The sequence below is a fragment of the Ovis canadensis genome, chromosome 1 (genome assembly GCF_042477335.2).
Source record: "Ovis canadensis isolate MfBH-ARS-UI-01 breed Bighorn chromosome 1, ARS-UI_OviCan_v2, whole genome shotgun sequence".
Lineage (NCBI taxonomy): Eukaryota > Metazoa > Chordata > Mammalia > Artiodactyla > Bovidae > Ovis > Ovis canadensis.
Genome location: NC_091245.1, coordinates 142475872 through 142488415, shown reverse-complemented (window position 1 = coordinate 142488415; position 12544 = coordinate 142475872). Strand labels below are relative to the sequence as shown.

General features: G+C 43.1%; 1 protein-coding gene across 6 annotated transcripts in view; it reads left to right on the top strand.

The window, feature by feature from the left end:
• The window catches only part of CXADR (CXADR Ig-like cell adhesion molecule), a 67098-nt gene that overhangs the window by 13859 nt on the left and 40695 nt on the right, over positions 1-12544 (top strand). For all 6 annotated transcript variants that reach the window (XM_069550138.1, XM_069550148.1, XM_069550167.1 and 3 more), the window contains exon 2: positions 9521-9687. In XM_069550138.1, the coding sequence (XP_069406239.1) occupies positions 9521-9687 (167 nt within the window). The remainder of the gene's footprint in view (positions 1-9520; positions 9688-12544) is intronic.

The following is a 12544-nucleotide window of genomic DNA, read 5'->3' as shown; positions in this document are numbered from 1 at the left end:
ATAGCAGTCGTTTCTGTCTCTGCTCACATACTCAACTTCTGTAGTTAGGAATATCCCTCCCCAACCTGAAGGCTTTAATTAAAAAAAAAAAAAATCATATTTGTTCTAGGTTGCCAGTGAGGTTCTGATTGCCAGATCTAGTATATACAAGGCTGTGTCCTTTATTTACATAACAGAGTTTGAGTTCTGTATCTAAGGTGCTGCTCAGTGTGAGGGATAAAAGATACTTTCCCAACACTACATGAGTTCATTTCCTAGTAGGAATGATGGGTTTTGGAAGACAACAGTAAGTTTTCATACTGGATACTGTTTATCGAAGGGATGATACCTAAGAGCTTTACATGCATTATTGTATTTAATCTCTATGTGGAAGTAAGCGTTCTTACTGCTAATGCTCACTTTATAGTAGAAAACATCAGTACTTAAAAGACTAGAAACTTGCCCTGCCTAAGCATTTGGTAGGGCTTCCTAGATGGTGCAGTGCTGAAGAATCCGCCTGCCGACGCAGGAGACCTGGGTTTGATCCCTGGGTCAGGAAGATGTCCTGGAGTAGGAAATGGCAACCTGCTCTAGTATTCTTGCCTGGAACATCCCATGAACAGAGGAGTCTGGTGGGCTACAGTCCATGGGGTCACAAAGAGTTGGACACAGCTGAGTGACTAAGTACGCACGCACGCAAGCATTGGTAACCTCGGTTTGAATTATAGCACAGCTCGGACTTCAGAGCCCATGCTGCTTGTAGGCAGAACTGCTTGCACAGTTTAGCCTGCTCGTATTTCAGAAATGGCTCACTTGCCGTGAGGTAAGCCCAGACAGCTGTCAATACTGGCATTGAGTTGTGCGGGGAAGGGAGGGGATGGGTGTTGGGGGAAGGCTTCTTGTTGGTTGGTTGCTTAATTGATGGTCTAAACTTCGGACATATTTAGATCTGAAAAAGATAATGCAGTTTAACACCCTTAATTTATGTTTGAGCCCCAGAGAAACAACATGTCCAAAGTGATAGAGGTTTTTTGTGTGACAAACTTGACAACAGATCCTAGTCTGGTATATCTCTTGTTTTAAAAACAGGGCAGCCCATACGCCTGAACTTTGTGCTACCTAAAATGCTGTCTTCTTGGAAATCTAGTATAGGAGAGGAATAGCGAAAATTCCAAACCTTCTTCCACCACAGTGACTGGAAGGGGGTCTAATAATGTACTCACTGTATTATTTTGTGGTGATTTTTTTTAAAAAAGGAAATCTCTTAATGTCCAGGGCTGTTGGCTCATGGACTTCTGCTTGCAGGGTGAGTGTGGCTTGGGAGCCAGTCTGCCTCGATTTGTATCTTGCTCACTTAGTAGCTTAGGTACCTCTTACCGTCTCTGTTTCGTCACTGTAAAATTGAGATAATAGTAGTAACGCCCTCAGAGTTGTTATGAGACTTGAAGGAGTTAATGTGTATAAAATATTTTGAGAAGTGCCTGGCACATAATCTAACACCCATGGTGGCTCAGACAGTAAAGAATCTGCCAGCATTGCAGGAGACCTGGGTTCAATCCCTGGGTCAGGAAGATCCCCTGGAGAGGGGAATGGCTACACACTCCAGTATTCTTGCCTGGAAAATTCCACAGACAAAGGAGTTTGGTGGGCTACAGTCCATGGGGTTGCTAAGAGTGAGAAACGACTGAGCAGCTCACCCTGGCACTTAATAGGTACTCAGTCACTGCTCATTACTATTTATGGTTAAGGTGATGGTTTCCCTATTTCCATCTCAGTTTATTTTCTGGGCACTTGCTTTTTGATTACTCGCTGGGGTTGGGGAGCTGAGAGTTGATTTTTAAAAAATAGCATAGAAAAGCAAATAAGTATACCTAATGTTGTTTCTCATTGTTATTAACTTATCTGACTCTGTTTTATTTTCTTAGCTCAATGGTACATATTAACACATTGTACTGAGTAACACATGGGAATTAACTATAATTCCAAGGACAGAGGAGCCTGGTGGACTAAAGTCCATGGGATCACAGAGAGTTGGACACGACTGAATGACTAACACTCACATACATACTAGGCAGCAAAGAGGGTAATTTCTACCTTCCAGTGTTTTTTTTTTTTCCTCTTCCTGAACAATGTTTGTTTAAAGGCCTAGTTGGAGTAGTTAACTACCCTTAACATATAGTAAGTTTTTCTTTTTCTTTCCTAGAAACAAACGCTTAGTATTTAGGTGACTTTTAACATTGCTAATCCCAAAGCAGCTCCCTGGTGAGAAGGAAATTGGCAGATTAGATTTAGGGTCAAGGAAAGGGTCTAAATAGCTTCGCAGTTGCATTTTTGCAATATTTAAGACAGGACTTAAAGCGTCCCAGTGAGTTGCTTGCTAACCCAGACATCTGATTTGTAGTATTTGTTAATCAGACATACACAAAAAAATTATACTTGTCCCAATCAACTTCTTAAACATACCACTTCCTGATTTCCCCAGTTTATTTTTTAACATTGCCCTAATGAATCGTTTTTCAGTGTTTCTGTGTTTTTATATGTAAGGTTCCTGAACTCCATATTCTGAACTAAGCAATACAACTGAATGTGTTCTCTATTTAACATAGTAACCTTTATGACATTCTTTAATATTTCTCACAAAAGGCAATATCAAATAAATTCTTTATAAAAATTGACACTAAGATCATTATAACATATCCCTTTTCAAGCAACCAAAGAATTATGCCAGACCTTTGGAAAATGAAGTTAAATTACTCTTATTTTTATTCCTAGTTTCTCTTTTCTGTTCGTATCTTTGGAATGACTCCAGATATTTTGAGAAAACATGCATAAGTATATAACATTTTTCTCATTTTGCTTCATGTTGTTCTGGAGGGAGTTGCAAGATAGACAAGCAACTTTTTCATCCCTAGTTGTGATTTTAGTGAAGTGAAAGTCACTCAGTCGTGTCTGACTCTTTGTGACCCCGTGGACTATACAGTCCATGAAATTCTCTAGGCCAGAATACTGGAGTGGGTAGCCTTTCACTTCTCCAGGGGATCTTCCCAACCCAATGATGGAACCCAGATCTCCCGCATTGCAGGTGGACTCTTTATTGGCTGAGCCACAAGGGTTGTGATTTTAGAATATTCACAAATTAAAGTTTTAATGTCATACTTCTTTCATGTTAACATAAATTTGCAGGCTTCCCAAGTGGTGTGAGTGGTAAAGAACCCACCTGTCAATGAGGGAGATGCAAGAGATCCCTGGATGGGGTCGATCCCCTGCAGGAGAACATGGCAGCCCACGCCAGTATTCTTAGCTGGAGAATCCTGTGGACAGAGGAGCCTGGCAGGCTACAGTCCGTGGGGTCGCAGCGTCAGACACGACTGAAGTGACTTACACGCAACATAACTATACAGTTGAATCCATATTAATTTCTTATCACATCCGCTAATATTTCTTGTGATGTGAATATTAAAGCAATAGGCATCGGTCTTTGCTCCTGTTAGCATACAGCCAGGCTTGCTCAGCTCCCTCTGAGCTCCATGCATCCCCAGTGGCTTCGCTACACAGTCTGCCCATGGCCCTCCTTCCCAGGACTTTCCCATAAGGTGTCATGATCTTTTCTCCCATCAGCATTCCTCTTGCAAACAGCCCCTTCACCTTCACTCTGCCGGGAACTCCTGCTCTGTGCTTAAACTAAGCAGTTTCTTCTGAGGCAGGTCCAGGGTGTGTCGAATAAGGCTTGGAACATGCCCTCCAGAGATGAAACCCTGGGACCCTGTTAAGCAACTAAAAGTGTGTGCTTAAAGGGTGTGCGTGCGTGCTCAGTCATGTCCGAGCCTGCCAGGCCCCTCTGTCCGTGGGATTTCCCAGGCAAGAATACTGAAGTGGGGAGTCACTTCCTCCTCCAAGCGATCTTCCCGACCCAGGGGTGGAAGCTGTGCCTCGAGAGTCTCCTGGATTGGCAGATGGATTCTTTATACCCCTGAGGCTTCGAAGAAGCCCTCAGTTAAGTGTGGGAACTTGGTTTGTGCCTGCAGTAGAGAAGCAGGTTGTGTAATTGCGAGCAGGAAGCAATTAGCACTGCCTGTGGGGATGGGGGGAGGGGGAGGAGGCCACAGGTGAGAGGCGTGGAATGGCTGCCAGGTGCTTCCAGTGGGAGAAGGTGGGCCTTGCAGACAAGGGGAATGTGTGCAAACGCAGATGCTCCACAGAGTGTATGCACTTAATTCTGTCTTCCCCCTTCCGTGCTTCCTCCGGTGTCTTTGATTTCCTTTGATGATTGGCCCTTGACCAGAATGCCTTCACTGTTGTGATTCCATCTTTGATAGAAAAAGACCTTAACTTATTTTCACCGACTTTTAGCCGCACCTTGTTAATTTTTCTTCACTACTTTGAAATGGAATGTCTTTCATTTGGGTAGATTCTGTTTCCTTCCTCTTACACAAAGGAGCTACATACTTGTGCCGTAGCTTTTCTTTTCCTTATTTTTAACCCAAGCACTAGAAATTTTGCTCCGCTAAAGGAAATCAATGATAATCAAGAAGCTTTGGCTTCTAAGTCAAATGTGAACTATTCACCTAGGGTGTAGGGTGGGAAGTTACCAAGTCCAAGTTTGCTCTGCTCACTGCATAACAGGCCAATGAATCCAAGACAGGAGGAGTTGAGGCAAAGAAGAGACTTCATTCAGGGAGCTGGCTGACAGAGGATGGCAGGCTAGCTCCTCAAAATATCCATTTTATCGGGGTGTGGATACCAGGTTCTTTTATAGATCAGAGATGGGGAGAGATGAGGAAGCAAAGTAAAAATGCCATTAATCTTGGAAACACCTCCTAGAATAGTAAGCCTCAGGCAGGGCATGTGTTAATTTCTTCCTTCTTGTCATGCGCAGGTGGACAGGGTTCTGAACAAAGGCACTCTAGTTTAACAGGCAGTTAGAGGGGCGGGAGTCTTAGGGGCAGGCCCTTCTGTATGATTAATAACAAAAGCAAGTAAAGAAACAGTTCCAACATGGAGTCAGAATTGGCTTCTTCTCTGCAAAAGAGCACTTCCTGAGTGTCACTAGTGGAAAAGAACCCACTTCCAGTGCAGGAGTCATAAGAGACTTGGGTTTGATCCCTGGGTCTGGAAGATCCCCTGGAGGAGGGCATGGCAACCCACTGTAGTATTCTTACCTGGACAGAAGAGCCCGAGGGGCTACGGTCCTTCTGGTCGCACAGGGTCGGACACAACTGACTGAAGCGCCTTAGCATGCAGGCACTGCAGCAGGAGGACGCACAGTAAAGAAGCTGCTGCTGCTGCTAAGTCGCTTCAGCCGTGTCTGACTCTGTGCAACCCCCTAGACCGCAGCCCACTAGGCCCTGCCATCCCTGGGATTCTCCAGGCAAGAACACCAGAGTGGGGACAGTGAAGAAGCAGCCTTGGTAAAACAGGGTACGTGCTTGTGATGGAGGCCTTATCCAGTCAGTCAGTCAACCGATAAGCCCCCCACCACGAGCACGTACCCTGTTTTACTGAGGCTGCTGCTTTACTGTGTGTCTTCTGAGGCAGTGCGTGCATGCCGAGGAGCTTTGGCCATGTATGACTCTGCATTGGGTTGTCAGTTGCTGGACTGCTGTTTTTGGATTCAGTCTCTTGTTGTTTAGTTGCTCAGTCATGTTTGACTTTGGGATCACAAGGTCCTTCTCTGTCCATGGAATTCTCCAGGCAAGAAGACTGTAGGTTGCCATCCCCTTTTCCAGGGAATCTTCCCAACCCAGGGGTCGAACCTGTGTCACCTGCATCGCAGGCAGATTCTTTATCACTGAGTCGCCAGGGAACCCCTTAATTGGGTACAAAGAATGCTTTCTGGGGAAGGGTCTGGCCTGAGACCAAACTAACATGATTGCCCTAAAAGGTGGGCTTAAGCAGGGAAGGCAGTGTTGTAAAGTGTGTGGGTGCTCAGAGTGGGGGTACGAAGCAGCTAAAGGTGGGGAGGTGCCTGGATATAAAGGGTGCTGAGGAGAATAAAGGCATCTGAGCTAGCGTGGACCCACCAGAGGTTTTCAGACCAGGCAGTGATACAGTTTAAAAAGCAATGTGTAGTGAACACTCTGGGTGAAGCATGGAGATGGTTAGAATGAAGTAGAGTGGGTGCAGGGAAGACCTCAGGCTTAGCCTATGGGAGAAATAACAGAGGCCTGAACGCGTTACGGAATCCGAGCTCAGCCTGCTCACTGCACGGCAGGAATTCGGAATTTGGAGATTAGAAAAAGCAAGCAGAAAACCGGGAGATGTTATTTCAGTCACTGCCAAAAAGGGACATGACTCAGCCAGTTTATTTACATAATCTAGTACTGAGCTCTTACTAACAAGACTCTGCAAACACTTAGGGTTGATCATGTGCTACGTATTTCATCACATTCTGAATATAAGGTTGAGTAAAATTGTTAAGAAGGTTTGTTACATGATTTAGTTTAGAGATCATGTTTGAACTTGAAAGTAGTTTACGAGTTAAACTATCCCTCATGTGCTGCATAAATAGAATTGGGCAGTATTAGGAATATCCAGAGACGCAACATGAGACCAAGTGTCTGCCTTTGTCTTCTACGGTTTTTGACTGATGCATGCATCAATATTGAAAAACTATGCCTCCATGCCGAGAGGCCCCTACAGAGTTGCTAGGAAACCCAATAACTGTTTTGTACCATCCTGAGATTTTAATTCCTTTCTAGTGCAACACAATGAAGAGTAGTTGAATGTTTTAAACATTTTTGGAAAACAAAGTACTGCAAGTCTTTAAAAGTCTGTTTAAAATTTCTTATAGCAATATACATATTAAGGAAATCTCATTATAAAATTCACCTTTCTTAAAATCTCTGTTGTGAAAAATAACTGCTAACAATTTGTCTATCCAGATCACTTTTATATACATGTAACTGTTTTCTAAGATACTCTTTGAAAGAGAAGTAATTTTATGTATCAAACAGGAAAGAATGGATGATACTATCATGAAAACAAAGTTACATTTCATTCTAATGATGGTAGTGTCAGTGCTGAAAACATGAATTAGGAGGATTGGAACTTTTACTCAGTTTAGATGTCTCAGTGATGCCTTCTTGACTTTTCAATTTGATTTTTATAAAATAAAAACTTGAAGCACAGAGTAACTAGGAGGTTTTAATTATTTTTTCTATAGCAAATTTCATTCTTGCCTCCATATTTTTGAGCTGTCTTGATTCATTTGAAATGGAATTCTCTATCTTAGATCATTTGTATGGTATTCATTTCCAGACCAGTTAGATGCAGGCAACAGTTATAGTAGCTGTAGATAGGAGATCTTCAAATAGCAGGACCTTCTGACAAATTAATGCTCTTTTTCAACATTCCTAAAATTGATCAAACTTACAGTCCAGTCACCAGTTATTTTCTGGTGTGCAAGGAACCCAGCAAGAGATAAAAGCCACAATTTCCACAAACCCTGATGGAGCTAATGAATCAGGGTATACATTTTAAAAATTTTCTTAAAAATACAAGGTGGTATGGGAAGATAAGTTCACTGATGTCTGGAAGATGAGGCAAAAACCATGGAGCCTGAGTCAATTTCACAGTAAAGTTTATAAAAGGGAAAATAAAAAAATAGTATACATTGAGTGCTGAACGAGTGATAATACAAATAGCAGAAAGTAAAGTACTGTGAGCATTCCAGGAAGACAGAAAGAAAAATCACTGTAGTCTGAAAAGATAGCAGAATGCCTTAAGTGAAGCAGGACTGGAACTGAGTTATTAGAAGTGATAGAAAGTATTCATTCAGAGAATTGAATATTAATCAGGAGAATTAGTCGTAATTATACATATAAGTATCAAATCATACCATCTAACCTAGAAATATGTACATGAAATGGAGATTGGGGTAGTATGGACTTTGGGGGATGGTAAGTAGTTCATTTAGGCTGAATCAGAGATTTTGGCGGAGAAGGCAATGGCAACCCATTCCAGTCCGTGCCTGGCAAATCCCATGGACAGAGGAGCCTGGTAGGCTCCTCTAAGAGTCGGACACAACTGAGCGACTTCACTTTCACTTTTCACTTTCACGCTTTGGAGAAGGAAATGGCAACCCACTCCAGTGTTCTTGCCTGGAGAATCCCAGGGACGGGGGAGCCTGGTGGGCTGCCGTCTATGGGGTCACACAGAGTCGGACACGACTGAAGCGACTTAGTAGCAGTAGCAGCAGCAGCAGCAGCAGCAGCAGCAGCAGAGATTTTGGATGGCGTATCATTAATATTTGCTGTTTAACAAACCAACCCAAACTTGAGAGGCTGTAAAACAGCGATCGTGTGTTAGTTCACGGTCCTGTCGGGGCTCAGTCCTGGGGCTGCAGGTGGCAGGTGTGGGGCTGGGCCTGTGTTCCAGGGTGGCCGTGTGTTGGGCACTGGTAGCTGTTGTGCACACACCTCAGCCCTCTCTTATGTCATGCACATGGTGACGGGTGGCAGGGGTCCTAGTGGGCCAGAGTGGGAGCAGCAACACCTCCCGAAGCCTGGCTGCGGGAGGCTCAGCAGGACTCAGGCCACAGGCTGTTGGCCAGAAGCAAGGCCAACTTCTCGTTTAGGAGAAGTTGTGCAGAGAGTCTGTGTCCAGTTTTTGTTGTTGTTTTTTTAAAATTATTTCTGGATGTGCTGGATCTCTGTTGCTTCCTGGTGTTTTTCTAGTTGCAGCAAGCAGGGGGCGATCCTCTCTAGTTGCAGTACGCTGGCCTCTTGAGGTGGTTTCTCCTGTTGCGGAGCACAGGTTCTAGGGCACATGAGCTCAGCAATCTAAGTGGAAGTTTCATAGGCTACAAATTTGAAAATAAGTTATAGAATTTTAAGATGTCTTCTTAAAATTATGTAATAACTTTGACTTTTTCAGAAGGGAAATAAGCAGAGATAAAGTAAGAAGTGTCTTAAAGATAATATTGAGGTCAACATTTTGGTATGTTTAAAACTGTATAAATTGACAGTATTTTTTCCCCTTTTGAATTGTCATCAAAATTTATTGCTTAGAAATATTTTTAAGATTTCAATAAAAGTCACAAAATCAAATTTAATAAAAATTTGGAATTATAGAAGCCTGGACACAAAATGTGTCAGAATTCATCAGCATGTGCCCAGTGATAGGAATTCCAAGTGTGCTTCTGACACCATGGCAAGCATGAATTAATGTGGCCTTGAATTAGACTGATGTAACTGACCTTTCAGAGACTCTAGCCAGGTTCAGTTTTAAACATCTGCCTGGATAATAAAAATCCTCTTAGGTTCTTCCAACTCATGTGAGAATACTGTTATTCCAAATAATACTGAGAAGCTTCCAGTGCTCTGAAATGAAATTATATTGAATAGGATGTGTATTAGTATTTCTATTTCTACAGAGGCGCACACACACAGACTGGGACCACTGAGTTGGAGTTTCATTACCCTGGTCCCCAGTAAAGTCCTGTTTCCCCCACACCCTGTGGTCCCTCTGAACAGTTGAGGTGTCCTGAGGGTGCTGCCAGCCTTGGAGCAGATGCTCAGTCCATTTGTGTTTCATTTTCTAGATTTCACCAGAGGTTTGAGTATCACTACTCCTGAACAGATGATTGAAAAGGCCAAAGGGGAAACTGCTTATTTGCCATGCAAATTTACCCTCGGTCCAGAAGACCAGGGCCCACTGGACATCGAGTGGCTGCTGTCACCAGCCGATAATCAGAAGGTGGATCAAGTGGTAAGTGCTGCTCACTCGGCAGATGTCAGGGGAACCTGTGTTTGGTGTCTGTCACTGTGTTGATACCATAGGTGGGGGGACATGGGGAGCTGTGAAGGAAGCCTGAGACTTCCTCGGCTTGCAGTGTAGGGGAGAAAGGCAGATGCTTGGAAAGTAAGCACCCTGATGTAATGGAGTGAGATGGATAAGTGACTTCAGATTTCAGAGGAAGGAGAGGTTACCAGACTTCTTACAGAGGATTGCAGGGAAGAAGGGGAGCTTGAGCATGTTCTGAAAATCTGGCCTTGGAAATACGTGTGGCCCAGGGGCCTGGGAGGTGTGTACAGAGCAGGCTTGTTAGTCTGCAGGGAAGTGTGTGACATCTCAGGGGCACCAGGGTAAACTGGATGTTGTGAAAGGTTAGATAGAATTGAATTTCCAAGTTTCACACGGGGATTCCATCACCAGTATAAGGGTCAAATCTAACAGAGGTGTGAAGGTACATATTATTACAGTCTATTTCCCATATTTTTGCAACTTAAATATCCTGTATGTTGAATGCCTTAAAAAACAAAATAGCAGTTGGCCCTCCAGATCTGTGAGTTCTGCGTTGGTGGATTATACCAATCATGGATTGAAAACATTCAGGAAAAAAAAAAATTCCAGAATGTTCCAGACAGCAAAACTTGAACTTCCCACATGCCAGCAGTAATTTACATAGCACTTACACTGTATTAAGTATTCTAGATAAAGGTAATCTGGATAAAGTATATGGGATAATGGATAAGTGACCTCAGATTTCTGAGGAAGGAAAAGGTCATCAGACTTCTTACAGAGGGCTGCAAGGAAAAAGGGGAGCTTGAGAATGTTCTGAAAATCTGGCCTTGGAAGTGTGTGTGGCCCGGGGCCATGGGAAACGTGTAAGGAGCAGGCATGAGAGTTCGCAGGGATATGCGTGACATGTCGGGGATGCCATCCTAGGCCATCTAGATAAAGATACGGGAGGATGCATATGCTTTACCATCTTATAAGTACGTCAGACTTCCCTGGTGGCTCAGTGGTAAAGAATCCACTTGCTAATAATGCAGGAGACACAGGTTCGATTCCTGGTTCAGGAAGATCCCCTGGAGAAATGGCAACACCTGCTCCAGTATTCTTGCCTGGGAAATCCCATGGACAGAGGAGCCTGGTGAGCGATAGTCCTTGGGGTCACAGAAGGGTTAAATATGACTTTAGCGACTAAACAACAACATATGTATGCCATCTTATTTGAGGGAGCTGAGTACCTGTGGATTTTGGCATCTGAGGAAGGGAAGGGGAAAAGAGAGGAGGTCCTAGAACCAACCCCCAACCCCATGGTTACTGAGGGATGACTGTATTGTTACAGAATTTTTTCTAGTTACACTTTAACAGGGACCTAATATAGAAAACCCCGTTGTTCTGTGACCCATAATCAGAGGCATTTTTATAAAGGTGATAAGGAGTTAAAAAAATAATGAAGGCACGCTTGGCCAGTGAAGGCAGGATACAAGTGGAAGGGTTTTTATTAGCTGTTCTCTTGTATGCTATTCTGTAAGACAAGCTCACGACTTCCTGTTAGTCACCAGTTTCCATTAACCGTTTGGGGCTCGATTTCAGCCCCATCTGCAAATACATGTATCACACTTTGCCTTTTAATGGTAACATAATATTTCACTTCATTTAGAATGCTTCATATTAGCTTTGTCTGACATACTTAAATGTCAATGTTAACAAATACTATTAAACCAGGGAGAGAAAAAGAAGTTCAAATGTTTGGAGTAATGTACCAAATTCAGACTCAAATTGAAGAAAGTTAGGGAAAACCACTAGACCATTCAGGTATGACCTAAATCAAATCCCTTATGATTATACAGTGGAAGTGAGAAATAGATTTAAGGGCCTAGATCTGATAGATAGAGTGCCTGATGAACTGTGGAATGAGGTTCATGACATTGTACAGGAGACAGGGATCAAGACCATCCCCATGGAAAAGAAATGCAAAAAAGCAAAATGGCTGTCTGGGGAGGCCTTACAAATAGCTGTGAAAAGAAGAGGGGCGAAAAGCAAAGGAGAAAAGATATAAGCATCTGAATGCAGAGTTCCAAAGAATAGCAAGAAGAGATAAGAAAGCCTTCTTCAGTGATCAGTGCAAAGAAATAGAGGAAAAGAACAGAATGGGAAAGACTAGAGATCACTTCAAGAAAATTAGAGATACCAAGGGAACACTTCATGCAAAGATGGGCTCAATAAAGGACAGGAATGGTCTGGACCTAACAGAAGCAGAAGATATTAAGAAGAGGTGGCAAGAATACACGGAAAAACTGTACAAAAAAGATCTTCACGACCCAGATAATCATGATGATGTGAGCACTAATCTAGAGCCAGACATCTTGGAATGTGAAGTCAAGTGGGCCTTAGAAAGCATCACTACGAACAAAGCTAGTGGAGGTGATGGAATTCCAGTTGAGCTGTTTCAAATCCTGAAAGATAATGCTGTGAAAGTGCTGCACTCAATATCCCAACAAATTTGGAAAACTCAGCAGTGGCCACAGGACTGGAAAAAGTCAGTTTTCATTCTAATTCCAAAGAAAGGCAATGCCAAAGAATGCTCAAACTGCCGTACAATTGCACTCATCTCACATGCTAGTAAAGTAATGCTCAAAATTCTCCAAGCCAGGCTTCAGCAATACGTGAACCATGAACTCCGTGATGTTCAAGCTGATTTTGGAAAAGGCAGAGGAACCAGAGATCAAATTGCCCACATCCGCTAGATCATGGAAAAATCAAGAGCGTTCCAGAAAAACATCTATTTCTGCTTTATTGACTATGCCAAAGCCTTTGACTTTGTGGATCACAA